This window comes from Tursiops truncatus, chromosome 11, assembly GCF_011762595.2.
Source record: "Tursiops truncatus isolate mTurTru1 chromosome 11, mTurTru1.mat.Y, whole genome shotgun sequence".
Lineage (NCBI taxonomy): Eukaryota > Metazoa > Chordata > Mammalia > Artiodactyla > Delphinidae > Tursiops > Tursiops truncatus.
Window position 1 is genome coordinate 8,304,482 of NC_047044.1, and position 17,707 is coordinate 8,322,188.

Here is a 17,707-nt window from a genome sequence, read left to right on the forward strand (position 1 = left end):
AACGGTTTTTTGTTTAATTCTCTTCCAACTCTACACACATAATTCTGCCTTCACCTTCATTACACTTTCATATGGTCTTAACAGGGGATGCACCTCCTCTTCTAAGAATCTCCGTACCTGCCAAAGAAGAAAGCAAATGTAAGACAAAAGAACACGTTAAGTTTTGAGAATCCTTTTTTCAATGTCAATTCATAACACTGAGACCTTATTTGATAAACTTCTATGCCACCACTGAGCTTCTATTTTTCTCAACTCCCTGTCAGAAATCTCTCCCTAGACACAGGCAGCTCACCCCATCAGGCCCACCAGGCTGCCCCTCCCCTGAAACCAGCCTGGCTGTGTCCTTTCAGATGGTCTCACCATTCTCTACCCGTTACCCAAGCTAAAATCATCACTGTTTCTTCCCTCCTCCCCATTCAACCAGCTTCCAAGTGACTAACATCTTAAACAGCTCTCGAATCTGTGCCCCGTGTGCACGTACCCTGGCCTTGGCTCAAAGCCCTCGTCACCGACCGCTTACCCACTGTAGCAGCCATCTTACTGGTCTCCCGACCTCCAGTGTAAGTCCTTCAAATCCAATACACCAGAGTGACTTGAATATAAATGAGAAGCTCCTGTCTGTCTTCTACTTTAAATCCTAACTGCTTCCAGGGCACCCGATAATCTGGCAACTCTCTCTTATGCTGAACGTCCATGCATTTGCCATCTCCTCTCACCCTGGTGTTCCCTACAAGTAACTCCTACCTGTCCTTAAGATTCAGCTCAGATGTCATGTCTTCCAAGAAGCCTTTCCTAACTTCTTCTAATCTAAAGCTGTCTCCTTTGTGATCCCCAAAAAGATGTGCTTCCCTCAATTCTTGCATGTACAGCTTGGTATTCTAAGCCTTCACCATTAAGTTTTGAGCTCCCTGAAGATAAGGATTATCTATTCATCTTTAAAGCACCAGAATTAAACACAGCAGCCAAACACAATCTGAGCACCTAGTCTGTACTCGATAAATGTTTTTGAATTAACCCATAGTCTCCAAAAGGCCAAAGAGGAAAACTGACAAACATTTACTGAATACTTACTATGCACCAAGCTAGGCCTTTCAGTCCACACTCCGAGATATGTATCTCTATCCTACCAGCCAGTAAAAGCAGGAAGTCAAGACTGAACCCAAATCTACCTGACAGTAAAACCCAATCTTTGTCCATTACACCACGGCTCCAGACCAAAAGAGAATTCAGAGAAATCCACTGGGAGAAACACTTAAGGCAGCTCAAAACAACCAAATCTTTAAATTTTAGCCAGCAACCTACTCTGAATTCTTTCTGACTAGCCCCATTCTCAGCATACCTCCCATGAAGCAGAAACATTATATTAATAGATAATATTCCAGGCTCTGCAGCCCAGCAGTGTACAAAGACGGCACTTGGGGAAGACTGCAGCACCACAGAAGTGTTCTGATGTTTACCTGCTGGGATGCACGGCCGGTGAAAGAAGAAGGATCCAGTAAATGGTCCAACTGGGAGTGGATGGGACTGAAGTAGGCATCAGCCTGGATACGCTCTATGAGGTCATTGTCACCCCCTTCCTGCTTGACCACAGCAGCTGCCTGATGGGAGAGCACTCTGATTTTCTCATGGCAATCCTGGGAAGACAAGGAGTATGGTTGGCTTGCTAGTAACAGGCATTTGAGGGTCCATGCTGTCTATAGCAGCTGGAGCAAAGGCCTCCTCCAAAGTTTCATGAACCATCTGCCCTTGCATCCTGCCCACTTCTCAGCATTTCCTATGGAAATTTAGACCTAATTTCTTCACTGAAAGTGGACCTTTTCTACAAGTGATTAAGCAATTCACTTTTTAATAAACTGAGTTCACCACCATCACCCTCCAAAGATAAGCCTGTTCTAGGGCAGCATAATGTCACTATTCTGTACCAATACCATGACTGAAGGTAATAACAGAGACAGCTTCGTCCATCCTTCTTTGGGGAGGAGAAAGCAGGACTTAAGGTGTACTTTGTTTACCCAGGAGCATGAGGGGTTACAAACCTGGCGGTTACCTCCAGCTTTCACCATGGCCATAATGATGTTCTCTGTGGCCATGAAAGGCAGCTCTTGCCGAATGCGCCGCTCAATTACCTGTACGAGTGAACCACCAAGAAGGATGCCTCAGGTTACGAGGTCATACACACAGTAGGACACCAGCTATGACCAAAAGGATACAGAGCAGGGGCACGAACTACCATATCTATGAAGAAAGAGGGTAGAATGGATTGTCTTATGCTACACTATTATTTTTCAGTTTTCTCATAATCCAGAGTATTATTTTGATTTTAAAAAGGAATATTGACTTGAGTAAACTTTTAAAAGTTGCTTCATCAGAATGATTCCTAAAACCTCAAGTCTGCTCAATTTCAGTGCCTGACTTTAGGAGCCAAGTACAGCATGGAAACAAACCCACCTGCCTCAGGTACTCACAAACAGACCAATGGAGCAGTCTACTCTGCCAGTCACAGCAGAGCTGATGACTCAGGCCGGTGGACAATTTTAAGCCAATTCGAAGCACTTCTTTTTCCCTCTTCTATAAACATGTCTATGAATCCCACAGACCTAGTTCCCTAGAGCTTATGTCACAACCTGAAGAGTGAGCTCTGCTAGGGAAGAGCTCCTACTGGACCAGAAACCAGCTCCTCCAACACGCTCACTCCAGAGCAGAAGGCCACCCACCCCGCCACATTCCAACCCCTCCCTCATACTGTGCTTTTTCACGGAGGCCTCTTACTCTGGGGTACACCACCAAGCCTTCAGAAATGTTCTGCAGCGTATTCAGTATCGTATCTGCAGTGAGAAATCCCTCGGCCAAACACATTCGTCTAGAAAACAAACAGCCAATTCAGTTATCGCTTCAAGCAAATAACGATTTCCATGAAATGGAGGGTGTGTCCCAAGAAGCTGCCCTGATTGCTACTGATTTCTCACTCCAGGTGTGCTACTTGGACAATTGCCTTCAACGACCCCAATATCCTAATGACCCTCAAATCTACCACCTCTTGGGGCTTCCCTGGTGGCGCAGTGGTTGAGAGTCCGCCTGCCGATGCAGGGGACATGGGTTCGTGCCCCGGTCCAGGAAGATCCCACATGCCGCGAAGCGGGTGGGCCCGTGAGCCATGGCCGCTGAGCCTGCGCGTCCGGAGCCTGTGCTCCGCAACGGGAGAGACCACAACAGTGACAGGCCCGTGTACCGCAAAAAAAAAAAAAAACAACAAAAAAAACCTCTACCATCTCTTGACTAAGACCACTTGACCAAGCGCCAGACCACATACCCATTTGGAGTTCCACCTGGCTGATCTGTAGGTTCCCCAGACCCAGAACTGCATTCAGCCACTTTTCCACTGCCTGCTGCTCACCACCTCACCCCACGCCTCCTCTCCCTGTAGCTCCTGACAAGGGAAATGGCACCAGCACGCCGTCACCATCTTAACACTCACTCCAGTCAACCGCCAAGGCCAGCCCACCCGACATCGATTTCATATCCACATCCTCTCCAGTTACATGGCCACTGTGCCAGTGTGTACTCGGATTTTTTTTTTTAAAGATTTTTATTTCATGTGGACCATTTTTAAAGTCTTTACTGAAGACTTTAGAGTCTTTGTTACAATATTGCTTCTGTTTTGTTTTGGTGTTTTGGCCGTGAAGCATGTGGGATCTTAGCTCCCAGACCAGGGATCAAACCCGCACACCCTGCATTGGAAGGTGAAGTTTTAACCACTGGACTACCAGGGAAGAACCTGGATTCGTTTTTTTTTTAAAATAAATTTATTTATTTATTTATTTAATTTCGGCTGAGTTGGGTCTTTGTTGCTGTGCGCGGGCTTTCTCTAGTTGCAGCGAGCAGGGGCTACTCTTCGATGCGGTGTGCGGGCTTCTCATTGCATTGGTTTCTCTTGTTGTGGAGCACGGGCTCTAGGCGTGCAGGTTTCAGCAGTTGTGGCTCACGGGCTCTAGAGCACAGCTTCCATAGTTGTGGCTCACGGGCTTAGTTGCTCCACAGCATGTGGGATTTTTCCGGACCAGGGCTCAAACCCGTGCCCCCTGCACTGGCAGGCGGATTCTTAACCACTGCGCCACCAGGGAAGCCCCTGGGCTTGGATTTTTAAAGTAGCCTCCTAACTTGTTCTGATCAGCTCCCTGTTCCCTTACAACTGATTCTCCAAATTGGTGCAGGGTATTTTAGTGTGCACATCTGATTAGGTCACAGCCTGCTAAAAAACAGTCAGTGGCTGACTTCCGAATCAGTTCACATGTTTTATTCCCATAAACCCTGGATTATGCACACACCCCAGAGACCTAGCTTTAACTCTGATCAACTCCTCTCAAGAAATTCCAGCAGAATACAAGCAAACTAGGGTAATGAATCTGCTTTTGAATATTAATAAATATATACACAAAGCAGAAAATCACGTGCATGCTGGTACCTTATTAGTAACTACAAAGTACTCCTGACCCATCTCATAACTAATTAAGATGTTGCTGTGTCAAGACACCACACCTGACATCCCCCTGCCTTCAGAACAGTATCTTTGGGACTCCCCTAGAGGTCCAGCGGTTAGGACTTTGCCTTCAATGCGGGGGGTGCGGGTTCCATCCTCGGTCGGGGGGCTGGGATCCCACATGCCTCACAGCCAAAAATGAACCCACAAAAAACATAAAAGAAAAACAGAAGCAATATTGTAACAAGTTCAATAAAGACTCAAAAAAAAAAGAAAGAGCAACATTTGAATTCCTTTTCAGGGCCTAGAAGGCCCTTCTTAAACTGGCTGCTACCCAAGAGCACGTCCGACCTCATCTCCAGCTACAGACTTCATTCTCCAGGGCTACCCGACTGTTAGTAACTCCCCCAACTGTTCTTTCTCCTGCTCTGTGCCTTTATACGTGCTCCCAATCTTGTCTCAAATGTTAAGAAATGCCTAGATTTCTTAAGTCTAAAGCACCACCTCTGTGAAGCTTCCCTCAACTCCTCCACCACCCCTCCCTCCGCTTTGCCCCCACAAGGATTACTCTGTATATATTTTGATTCGAACACATATCACACTGTTCCTTCTATGTTCTTGCCTCCCTATTAGACTCCAGGCTCCTCAGGGACAAGGAGGGAATACGGAGATGCTCATGAAGTCCTGATGCTTCCAGGCCCCTCTTGGTCCTCCCACAACTTGCTGTATGTGACACCCCCGTTCCACTGACCGGTTGGCACTATCATCCAGTGTGCGTTCAAACCACTGCACAGATGCTGTCTGCAGCGGGTCCATGACAAGGGTCATTAGGTGACGGGCCAGGCTGCAGCACCGCTCTGAGCGCATAGGGTTCCGCTTGTATGGCATTGCACTTGAGCCTGTCCGTGTAAAGGAGAAGAAGCAAAGGCAGGAAGACCTCAGGGTACAGTGGACAGCCGAGCATGCTCCTGGCGGAACTGCTTACACGCGCCCGCGGACCTCCTGGCATCTCGCAGTGTTCCCAGGTCTCCACACAACACTCACCAATCTGCTGTTTTTCAAAGGGTTCCTCCAGCTCCTTGAGGCTTGCCAGGAGTCGTATGTCAGTACAAATCTGGGGAAAAGCAGGGGCACAGGCATCACCCACACTCTTAGTATGTGGGGTCTGGGGCAGGGACTGGACTGATGGAGGAGGTGAGCTCTTTGGGAGCCCGCCGAGCTGAAGCGCAGCATGTCCTCCCCGAGCGAGACTCCTCTCAGCTCCTGAAGAGCTGGCATTCAGGGAGCACGGGAATGTTCTGGTGAAACACTGCGTAGGATTATCATGGACAGACAATGGTAAGATGAACTTAATGACGACATGGAAACTAGTCCTTCCTTTTAACACACCTTAACTTAAGAGGCTTCACTGACAGGCCCCAAATTGCTATGAGTGATATCTGACATCTCTCAAAAGCCACAATGAAGTTGAAGTGAGGCTGGGCGGGTCTATCTGTGGCGTCCAACACTCCCATTGCTACCACCACTCACCTTGTGCACCGATGCCCCCAAGCCGGCCAGCACGGACAGCACCTCAATATCTATTTTTCGTGTATAGGTCTGCCCTGTGATGATGAAAGCCCTAGTAATGAATAGAAAAGAGCCTCACGTGAAAATATTCCAAAATGTGACTGTGTCAAACAAATGAGCAAAAACAGACTGAGCGAAAGCTTGGGTGCCACTGGAGCGCTAAGTCACACTGAGCCCAGGACCTCGCTGATACGTGGCTCCAGGAACAAACTGCTCTTCTACCATTTTTACTGATACCCAGACAGCCGCCCTGACCCCAGGAGGAAACACGGTCCAGCGAGCCTCTGTCCTGCTGCAGTCCAGTGAAGTGCCTGAAACAAGGAGCCACGGGGGAGCCTGTAGCCCTCGATGCAAATAGCCAGACTGAGACCAACCCATCGGAGGTCCTCAGTAAAACACAAAACAGCAACAACACGGGTAAGGCTACTCTACTGAACTCAGAACTAAACAGCTTCCTTTTTTCTTATAAATTATAAGAAATATAATAGAATCCAGACTATAAGAATAAAACCCAGGCTAGAGATGGAAGGCAATGGGTGGAAGGACAGAGAAAGAATTAAAAAAAACAACAAAAAATTTAAGGTCAAATATAGAGGAATACTATCTTTCATTACTTAACAAGGTGGCCAACACTTTTCCCACTTACCTACCTCTTAAATCCTGCCTTTTCTGTCACCATCTTGTCAAGCTGCTCTACCTTGGAAAGAAAAGACATCCCTATAGAAATTCAGGTGTGTCTAGTAGGAGAATATCTTGACAAGTCATCCTGCCCAGGTTTTGGCCTTCACTACCCGCTTCCAGTCCAGACTCCACCCATTCCAGGTTCAATCGCTCCTACCATCCTGGAGGTCAGCTTTGTCTCTGGTGCTCCTACAGTTGAGTTTGTATCACCCAGGTCACTTTCAGAATACCTTTTGGTCATCTCCCTCGAAGAGCTGCAGGAAGCTGGCCTGGGTGCCAGTGGTGCCCTTCACTCCTCGGAAGCGCAGGTCATCTCGGACACGCTTCAAGTTCTGGAGATCCATGCAAAGATCTTGAATCCAAAGACAGCAACGTTTCCCAACTGTGGTCAGCTGAGCAGGCCTGAAAACAACCCAAAGAGAACACAGAGAGGTCTCAAACCAGAGACTTATTTCATAAAACCTTCATTGCTTCTTCTAATAATCACTGCTACCTCTGGGAAGGGCAAGAATTAAAGTAAGAGACAGAGAAACCAGTGAAGACAAAACAAGAGCTAAAAAGTTTAAGCAAATAAGTTAAGCAAATTCAATGTCATTTATAAATATTCAAAGGTTATAAAACTAAAGGGCTACTAGCATAGTTCTTTCTTCACCATCAAGAGGCACTATAAGGGCAGAGACAATGTGTGTTTTGTTTGTCCCCAGGCCTTAGCAAGAAATATACACGTAACAAACATTTGCCAAGCATCTAATGCGTTCTTGGTACTGGAAATACAACAAAGAACAAAACAGACAAGTGGAGCTCATATTATCATGTAAACAAGTAAACAAACAAGATAACTGTTCATTTTTAAAATGCTATCAAAAAATAAAACAAGGGGCTTCCCTGGTGGCACAGTGGTTGAGAGTCCGCCTGCTGATGCAGGGGACACGGGAAGATCTCACATGCCGCGGAGCGGCTGGGCCCGTGAGCCATGGCTGCTGAGCCTGAGCGTCCGGAGCCTGTGCTCCGCAGCGGGAGAGGCCACAACAGTGAGAGGCCTGCGTACCGCAAAAAAAATAAAAATAAAATAAAAATAAAACAAGGATGACGATACTGGAGATTGTGACTCTAGACTGACAGTAAAGAAAGGGCTCTGTAAAGAGTCCAGATCCGACGAAGAGGGACTTCCCTGGTGGCACAGTGGTTAAGACTCCGCCTGCCAATGCAGGGGACATGGGTTCGAGCCCTGGTCCGGGAGGATCCCACATGCCACAGAGCAACTAAGCCTGTGTGCCACAACTACCGAGACTGGGCTCTAGAGCTCACAAGCCACAACTACTGAGCCCATGCACCGCAACTACCGAAGCCCGCAGGCCTACAGCCTGTGCTCCACAGAGAGAGAAGCCACCGCAATGAGAAGCCCACGCATCGCAACGAAGAGTAGCTCCTGCTCACTGCAACTAGAGAAAGCCCGCATGCAGCAACAAAGACCCAACACAGCCAAAAATAAAAAAAAAATAAAACAACAACAACAACAAAAAAGATCCAATGAAGAGCCCAGTCAAACTGTGGAGAATAACCCCAAAACACACACAACCAGAGGACTCTAACATAATAGCTAATGTCTTTGTCGTCAGTCTGAGGTCTAAATCAATCTACTGCAGGTCTGTTTATAACATAAAACATAATTATGAGTAAACTGCAATAAAGTCAGAGTTCTATTAGATGACCTAGCCTACTCCATATGGAATTTCTCTTCTATTAGGCTAATGATACTGACAGCTGGCGACATCAAGGCACCCCACTAGGAATGTCTATAGCATACACATCAAAAGTTAGGACACATATTCCCAAATCAATCTTATGGTAGTTTTCCTTGTTAACTTCTGCTACTAGATTATTGGTACAAGCAAAGAAAAAAATACATTTGCATGGACCTATTCATGGGAGCATTATACATAATAGCAACAGAGTGGAGACAAGCCAAATGTCCAGCAACTGGTGAATAGATAATGTAAAAATAAATTAAGTACTGACACATGCTACATGGATGAACACTGAAAACACTATGGTAAGTGAAAAGAAGCCAGTCACAAGAAGATGAATATTATATGATTCGACTTAAACGAAGTGTCTAAAAGAGAGAAATCCACAGACAGAAAACAGATTTGTGGTTGCCAGGAGCTAGCGAATGGGGGAATGGGAAGGAATGCTAGTGGGTACAGGTCTTCTGGGGGGGGCGATGGAAATATTCTGAAATTATATACTGGTAATGACTGCATGAACTCTGTAAATATACAAAAGACCACTGAACTGTATACTTCAAATGGATGAATTTTATGCTATGTCAGTTATATCTCAATAAAGCTGTTTCTTTTCAGTTGCAGGGACTCACCCATTCTGAGGTCGTATCTACGCATCAATACCATTTTCTGAGTTTCTAACGGCTGCTAACTGTGGCAGCAGGTACCTCTCATGAAACCATCCCCAGAGGAATACTGGAATGCCTGCATGCCCTGAGCGCTCTCCAGCAGATACAGAAGAGGAGCCGCAGCACAGGTGGCGCTAGGTGTGTATGGAGCCAGCACAGAACGCAACATGTGTCATGGCCCAGCCATACACACTGAGCACTGACTCCTTCACAGGAACAAATCCTTCTAGTTTCTGCTACTAATAATGAAGGCTCTAATTTTAAGGAAGATTAAACTCAATAGGCTTTCCTAAGTTACAGGGGATGATACCCTTGTTGCCATAGCAACACCCCATTAAAACATAAGGCAGGGCTTCCCTGGTGGCACAGTAGTTAAGAATCCGCCTGCCAATGCAGGGGACACGGGTGTGAGCCCTGGTCCGGGCAGATCCCACATGCCGCGGAGCAACTAAGCCCGTGTGCCACAACTACTGAGCCTGCGCTCTAGAGCCTGTGATCCATAACTACTGAGCCCGCGTGCCACAACTACTGAAGCCTGCGCGCCTAGAACCCGTGCTCCGCAACAAGAGAAGCCACTGCAATGAGAAGCCTGCGCACCACAATGAAGCACAGCCTCTGCTCGCCGCAACTGGAAAGCCTGCACGCAGCAACGAAGACCCAGTGCAGACAAAAATAAAATAAATAAACAAAAGGCAGATGCTAATACACCACTACTCAAATATCATCACTTGAAACCTGCTACTAGCATTTCAAAAATGACATCATTGGCTTTAAAACAGGGTTTTATTCAGTAATCATAAAAATACTTGCACATTCAAAACATAAAGAATATAGTATGGGAAAAATTTTAGTTACCCTATTATCTCATAAACCAGAGTAATCAGTGTATACATCTTGGTGTACTTCCTTCCAATCTTTGTACAATTTATATGCTGTCTTTCCCCCACAACATTAACCTAAGTGCATTCCCACGTCTTATTAGTCTCACCAGCATCCTTTTGCTGGTGTGTATTATTCCAGCCTGTGGATATATTACATTCTATACCTTATTTAATTATTCTCTTATTCTCGGACATTTAGATTGTTTCCAATGCTTACCATCATAAATAACATTTTAACAAAGATCTTTGTACATATAGCTTTTCCCGTAATTTGGATGACTTGGGTTAAATTCTCAAGAATGGAATCACTGGGCTTCCCTGGTGGCACAGTGGTTGAGAGTCCGCCTGCTGATGCAGGGGACACGGGTTCGTGCCCAGGTCCAGGAAGATCCCACATGCCACGGAACGGCTGGGCCCGTGAGCCATGGCCGCTGAGCCCGCGCTTCCGGAGCCTGTGCTCCGTAACGGGAGAGGCCACAACAGTGACAGGCCCACGTACCGCAAAAAAAAAAAAGAATGGAATCACTGAATCAAGAATACTTTCTTGAGAGGCAGAGTGGAGACAGATCCAAGAAGGGAGCAATCAGAGGCTCCCCCTTCCTGGGGCCTAAACTGGGAGAGCCCCTCCTTCCCTCCTGCTCACGCCGCAGGAAGGTACCCATCTAAAACTCTGGTCCTTCATAGCTACCCCAACTAGCTGTCTACTGTCCTGACCTGCAAAACCATCTGGGCTGACTCTACTAACCAGCATTGGATTCCTGGAGTGGGAAAGGAGGGCTCAGGCCCTGTGACCTAAACAGGATCTGCTCTCCAACCTCCTCCTTGCCCCTAAAAGATCTCCCTGTAGGCAAAGGAGATACCAGAAGTGTTAGCTTATTAAATTAAGGAAAAAAAAAAAAAAAAAAAGAATACTTTCTGTATACATATTTTCCAGTGAAACAAACCACTAGATTTACTCTCTAAGCAGTATAGCTTTTAAGGTAGGTATAAGGTTCATTCCTCACAGGCACCCCAAGTGCTTATGTTTTGAGATTTCTCACCTCCAGGTTACCATGCAGAAGGGAGAACTGAAGGAATAAATGGAAGCTGGATGCACATAAACAAGCCCAATTCCCAAGAGGTAACCCTCTCACTTACTGGAAATGTGTGAAACCTAAGGTGGGAAGATCAGCTCGTTCCTTGGCAAAGTCGGCAAGCCGAGAGATCACCCTGGCAAGCTGCAAGGAAGACCATGTGTGAGAAAGAGTGAATTCAGGCTGAGCACTTGCATAAACAGGAACTAAACTTGGAGACAATTTCATATACAATTACACCTCCAGCTCACAGAAGGCAGAGGCCATATTTTTTCATTTTTGTATCTTAAAGTGCCTTGAAGAGTTCATACTGACCAACATTCAGAAACTGAGTTGACTACCTAAAATGTCACGAATTATTTCTGCACAGTGTTAATATCACTGGCATGTTCATGAAGAAAAACAGGACAAAATCATAAATCTGACCCACATATTCCAGCCACGTGCTGCTGGTTACACTTTGTTCACTTAAGAGGCTATGCTTTAAAAAGCATTAACTTATATAGTGATTTAGCTCAAGAAGAGATAATTAGTTATACAGATTCGATCGAGGATCATTCATCTGAGTAAACAATAACTTATTTAGATTTACACTGTGCTGCTTTACGTTGTGGTGCCCATCTCCTGTCACAGGGAATCTTAGGACTGGTAAGAAACTTCTGTCAACTTCTTACCTTTGGCAAAAGCAGGTCAAATGCATTTCTAAGAATAATCAAGTCCTGCAAGGGAAATGCAGTGATCTTACATTAATCGGCTTTGCCCAAACAACATTATGACATAACACTTTCTGGCCATCACAACTGGGTTTCTAACCTAGTTGCCTATCTCACTTTCAGCAACACACTGTGCAAGTCAGAAGATGCTAACAGAAATTCTCCTCTGATTACTGGTTTAAAAGCACACCAACTTAGAGAGCAGTACGACTGGAATCTATAAGCACAAAGGCTTTATACTTACAAAGCCCTATTTATGTGGTATCTAATGGAATGGGGAAATGATAAGGGGTAAGCCCCATCGTGAATACGGCAAAGATGTCCAGGTCAACAGGGTTTACACCTTCCCGAAGATTAGTGTTTGAGTTTCTGAGAAGAATACACAGGGGTTAAAAAAATAAAAATAAAAAAATCCATAAGGCACATCTCATTAGTTTCCCCTCCCTTTTTTTCATGTCAATCATTGCTAACAAAAAAAAAGTCATGAACTACAAGATCTAGGTTTAGGAAATGTAAAGCTGTTCCTGGGGGTTTAGGAGGTGTAAGGGTTGCGGGCAACTCCAACACATGTTTATGAGACAGTAATTGTTGAGCCCAACTACATGCTGGGTCATTTTAAAAGGATACTCCAAGTTAGAGAACTGTTGTTCTCCCATTATCTGATTCACCAATTACACATCGATGCCTTTAATTACGTACCACATTAGACAAAAAATGTTACTTGGGGCAACTTAGAAATTACGGCTTCTTTCTGAACTGCAAGTGTATCTGGATTCTAACTTCTAGTCCCACGGGTGCCCTGCAATAAGGGCAGAGTTTTGGAGCCACTCTACCCAGGCCTGAATCCTTTCCAGCTGCAAAACCTAGAGCAAGTTCTTCAACTTCTACACTTCCTCATCTGTGGCAATGGGGAAAATAAAGCCAAAGCCAAAGACTACATATTCTGAATCCATTTATATGAAATTTCGAGAAAAGGCACAACTATAGACACAGAAAGCAGGTCAGTGGTTGTTTGAAACTGGAAGCAGGAGTGGAGATTGACTGTAAAACAAGCAAAAGAGAACTTCTTGGCGTGAGGGGTATGCTCGAAAACTGGAGTGTGGTGAGGCTGAAAGATTGCATAAATTTACTAAAGCTCACGGAACTGTACCTTTAAAATGGGTAAACTTATGGTATTAAATTATACCTCAATAAAGCTATTTAAAAATGGAGATAACAGAATCTATCTCTTATGCCTTTTGTGAAGAAAAAATGAAGTAATACATAGAAAGTGCTCAGAATAGTGCTGGGCACCTAGTAAACTTAGGAAAATGTTTGCTGTTACTTTCTCATGTTTGACTATGAGACACTTTTGCTCATTAAAGGATTTAAGAATTATAATGTAATTATTTCTTTTTTTCAGAAGTCTTGGCAAAGAGTAAAAAGGACTTTGGAAAGGAAATCGCTTTGGAAAACTACTTTGGCCACTAAAATGCTAAGATCTCGGCTTACGTCCAGCATACCAATGCATAGACAGTATCTATACGTCTCATTTTATGGAGGTCATTAGGGGCTTATAGTTTAGATTGGAAGGATACCAAAAGCAGAAAATTCCTGAGCACTGAGATCCTAAGATCTATGGAGTCACTTCCTAAAATGGACAAAATCAAAGAAAATTTATAAATGCATTATAAACATTGAGTCTAAGTGGAAACAAAACAACATCATGGGCTCCTACTGTATTGTCTCCAACATAGCAGGAGGTGGCACCAAGATGAATAATGCCAGCAGCTTTGGGGCAGCAGTGGGCAAACGTGTGCACATGAACCATCACATCATGTCGTAACTGCTTCTCTTCCTCAGCTGCCATCTTGAAGTCAATGTTGTCCAGGTTTGATTTCATCTCCTGGATTTGTTCATCTGTGATAGGCAAACCCAATGTCTGCAGAACAGGCAAAATAAAATAAAATAACTTCTTGTAGCACAATTATTTGAATTGAAGTGACACTGGAAAAAAAATTGGTTCATGTTAGCATTTATGCCCTACCTTCCAATTCTTAAAACTAAAATTGGGGCAACTAAACTAAAAGGACATGGGGAGAAGGAGACAACTTTCTAAATGAATCATGGTAAATTATATTCTAAGGGAACTCCAATATATAAAACAATGCAATCCTGATTTTTGTTCCCTCTGTCCCTACGTCTCTGCTCACTCCCTCACAGGTCTGGTCTCTGGGCTCAAACGCCATCTCCTCAGAGGGATCTTTCCCGACTTCCATGTGAAATACCCTTCTTTTGTGCACTCTCTACCTATCCCTTTAGGCTGTTTCTTTTTAATTTATTTAATTAATTTATTTTTGGCTGTGTTGGGTCTTCGCTGCTGCATGTGGGCTTTCTCTAGTTGTGGCGAGTGGGGGCTACTCTTTGTTGTGGAGCACGGGCTCTAGGCGCGTGGGCTTCAGTAGTTGTGGCACATGGGCTCAGTAGTTGTGGCTCGTGGGCTCTACAGCACAGGCTCAGTAGTTGTGGTGCACGGGCTTAGTTGCTCCGCGGCACGTGGGATCTTCCCGGACCAGGGCTTGAACCCATGTCCCCTGCATTGGCAGGTGGATTCTTAACTACTGCGCCACCAGGGAAGCCCTAGCCTGGTTTTATTTAGAGCACTTATCACCACATGACATTTTTACAAATCTGTTAGCCTGTCTCTCCCCTCTAGAATGTATATACACTCTCTGAGAGGAGAGCTTTGTGGTATTTATTGCTTACTCTTTAGTGCTTGGCACATAAGTGCCCAAAGTGTGCATCCAGGCCACAGCTTTGCATTTGATCTAGATGGATTTAGCCAGAGAAACCAAAATTAGGAATGCTATTAGTATCTTTGCCAACAAATTATGTGCAGAAAATTCAGTGCCACTGAAAGCAATTCTGGGGCTTCCCTGGTGGCGCAGCAGTTAAGAATCCGCCTGCCAATGCAGCGAACACAGGTTCGAGCCCTGGTCCAGGAAGATCCCACATGCCGCGGAACAACTAAGCCCGTGCGCCACAACTACTGAGCCTGAGTGCCACAACTACTGAAGCGCACGTGCCTAGAGCCCGTGCACAACAAAAAGTAGCCCTTGCTCGCCGCAACTAGAGAAAGCCTGCGCGCAGCAACAAAGACCCAACAAAGCCAAAAATAAAAATAAATAAATTAAAAAAAAAAAAAAAAGCAAGCAATTCCGGGAGATACAAATGAGAAGATAAACACATCAACATCTTACGTTCATCTGTCACTGAAAAAATCAAGCTGACAAAAAATAGCTGGCAGCTCGGAACCCTGGAGAATATGTACATTGGTGAAATTTATCCAAACCTCACTTGAAAGCCCCAAGGCCTGGCCCTGGGAAGGGGCTCACATCTTAAGACCTACCTTGTCCAAGATGGTAGCTACTAGTCAGATGTGGCTATTTACATTTAAACTAGTAAAAATTTAAAAGTAAAAACTCAGGACTTCCCTGGCAGTCCAGTGGTTAAGAGTCGGAGCTCCCACTGTAGGGGGCGCAGGTTCGATCCCTGGTCGGGGAACTAAGATCCCACATGCCACTCAGCCCAGCCAAAAAAAAAAGAAAAGTAAAAATTCAATTCCTCTGTCACACTAGCCACATCTGGCCAAGCTGCCTTGGATTTTTAGTCATCAGACATGACATCTCAGGGCTCCTCCCAAAGCAAAGCAGCAGGGGGCAGCGTGGCCAAAATGCTTCCTATCCCCAAGCAATGTGTCTTCTCAAAATTTACTCCCTACTCCTAATTTTCAGCACTTCTCCTAATCTCTCATCGCTCAAGTTTTTTTTTTTTTAACTACTGAATTATGATGTAATTTATGCTGTTAATTTTGACAACCTAGCTAATAGATAATCCAAACTCAGGAGATATCAAAATTGTATGCATTTCAGGCAATGTATATATAGACTGGGCAGAGGAAAGGACACATATTCAGACTCTACATTTCAATCCCAGCTTGAAGCTTTTACTAGCTATGCTGAGTGGCAAAATCTTATGAGTGCCACCACCCTTATCTACATGGAGTACCAAGTAAAACAGAAGATAGAGTACATGCTAGTACATAGCAAACCACAACACACTTAATGCTCTTGTCTACTACCTATTATTGTTACCTGAGCCCACGGTTTATGAAATCTCTGTGCCTCCATTCTATCCTCTGTAAAACAGGAATAAGTTACTTATTGTAAAGAATTGTTTTGAGGATTAGTAAACTATTAATTTTTAATCTTCAAACTGCCGGGCACACACACAGCAGGCACTGTAGAACTGTCTACTACTTTTTTTTTTTAATTGGAATATAGTTGATTTACGATGTTGTGGTAGTTTCAGGTGTATACCAAAGTGAATCAGTTATACATATACATATATCTCTCTTTTTTAGATTCTTTTCCACACAGGCCATTACAGAGCATTCTGTCTGCTAGTGTTATGTACTACTTTATTTTCTTGAGCATAGTGATAGGAAGGGGGTAAAATCTAAGAAGAAAGTTTCCTGTTTGGGGACCGTATACCTCGGTCCTAGGCACGTACTCAAGATTGTTTCCAGGTTTACTAAATGTCATTTGGGTACTGCCATCTTGCTTGTTGTGGCATTTTCCTCTGAAACTTTACAGCTCTGTGGATCACCTTCAGTTTCCTTCAGCTCCTCTGCAAAGGCCCGTCTGTAGCTATTTCTGAAATCGTTGGGCTAAATAGGTCTACATGCAGCTCTTATAAGAGAACCCTTACATCTCATCTAATAACCCCGATTCTCCCTCCCCAGAGGCAGACGGCAGCAGAGTGAAGCGGAAACGGTGGCCCAGGAAACATGGATTTTGTAGTGACGGTCCGGTCTCAGACAACACTGAGGCACTGTGGAGGGCGAGGTGGCTGAGCGCTCAGTCAGGCTCTGCACGGGACACGGGTTCACACCCGGGTTCCGCTATCAATGGTTAGGAGCAAATAACGCGCTGGGCATCATCGAGGCTTGGTCTTCTTCCCTACCATGTGGGAAAACCACCACCTAGCTTGCAAAGTCTTTACGGGTTAACGGGGGAAAGACGTGTACAGAAACGAGTACAACGGCACGGAACGAGCGCTCGGCTATGTACTCTTGCAGGAACCGCCAAGATACTCCCTGAAACGGGTAACTGCACTTCTTGCCGCCCCCTGTGCGCCTCGAACCCTCGACGATTAAAACACGTGAGGCAACAGGTGGCGGCTTCCGGGTCTCCTGCCCTGGGCTTCCTGGGGCCTCTGCTCCTCTGGAATAACGGGGAGGCTGCCTCCGGAGGCTCAGCCGGCGCTCGGTACCCAACCCGGCACGTGCGGGGCCGGGGCCGGGCCCGCCTACAGCTCCGGAGCACTTTACCTGCTCGGCTTCCGCCAGCCACAGCCAGAGCTGCCGCCAGGTCCGGAATTTGTACCTGTCGCTAAACACGAAGCACATCTCCGGGCTGGCATAACGGGAGGCAAGCGGCGAGCGGTAGCTGTCGTGCCCGCAGGCCGCCTCCCGCCCGCCACCGTCGCCCGCCGCCGCCATCCAGAACACACGACCCCGCCGAGGCCAGACAGGGACCCGAGGACGGAAGCGGAAGTCCGGGAGCGGAACACCCTCCGCTTGGTCCCGCCCCCGGGGTTCCGGGAGACCGGAGTCCTCAAGGTTGTTCAGTTTCGGCGGTTGGCTGCTGAGGATTAAGGAGTTTCTCTTGGTTTACCAGAAACGTGATTAGCGCTTCATAAGTTACTCAGCAGCTCTGCGTCTGTGTCTCCCCATCTGAAAAAAGGTACATTAAGACCCGCCTTTAAGATTCCTGTGAGGATTGGGTATCATCAGATCGATGTCTGGTTCACTTAGAAAGCCCTCTGTGTTTGCTGTTATTATTGTCGCCTAATCCCTC

The 17,707-nt window shown here is 45.7% G+C and overlaps 1 protein-coding gene and 1 long non-coding RNA gene across 6 annotated transcripts in view; one reads left to right on the forward strand and one right to left on the reverse strand.

Moving 5' to 3' along the window:
- Nucleotides 1-17,389, reverse strand: ADSL (adenylosuccinate lyase). Of its 3 annotated transcripts, none has more exons than XM_004323041.3 (13): nucleotides 17,179-17,389; nucleotides 13,525-13,728; nucleotides 11,769-11,813; nucleotides 11,159-11,238; nucleotides 6,958-7,129; nucleotides 6,697-6,743; nucleotides 6,008-6,098; nucleotides 5,522-5,591; nucleotides 5,229-5,376; nucleotides 2,770-2,860; nucleotides 2,037-2,126; nucleotides 1,458-1,634; nucleotides 1-117 (listed from the first exon to the last, which is right to left on the reverse strand). In XM_004323041.3, exons 1-13 carry the CDS (start codon nucleotides 17,347-17,349, stop codon nucleotides 31-33), a joined length of 1,473 nt encoding a protein of 490 aa, XP_004323089.1. In that variant the 5' UTR covers nucleotides 17,350-17,389; the 3' UTR covers nucleotides 1-30. The 3 variants fall into 3 exon arrangements, with proteins under 3 accessions (XP_004323089.1, XP_019799373.1, XP_019799367.1); XM_019943814.2 differs by having other exon boundaries at nucleotides 17,234-17,377; XM_019943808.3 differs by lacking the exon at nucleotides 11,769-11,813.
- Nucleotides 17,363-17,707, forward strand: part of LOC117314157 (uncharacterized) — a 13,473-nt gene continuing 13,128 nt past the window's right edge. For all 3 annotated transcript variants that reach the window (XR_012324175.1, XR_012324174.1, XR_004528827.2), the window contains exon 1: nucleotides 17,363-17,593. This is a non-coding gene — a long non-coding RNA (uncharacterized lncRNA). The remainder of the gene's footprint in view (nucleotides 17,594-17,707) is intronic.

Bases quoted from the DNA above. Each gene is read 5' to 3' on its own strand.
- ADSL (XM_004323041.3), bottom strand. From the start codon at position 17,349: ATGGCGGCGGCGGGCGACGGTGGCGGGCGGGAGGCGGCCTGCGGGCAC. The intron at 13,729-17,178 runs GTAAAGTGCTCC...CCTGTTCTGCAG, and splicing joins GGCTGGCGGAAGCCGAGCAG to ACATTGGGTTTGCCTATCAC. The intron at 1,635-2,036 runs GTTTGTAACCCC...TTGTCTTCCCAG, and splicing joins AAGCTGGAGGTAACCGCCAG to GATTGCCATGAGAAAATCAG.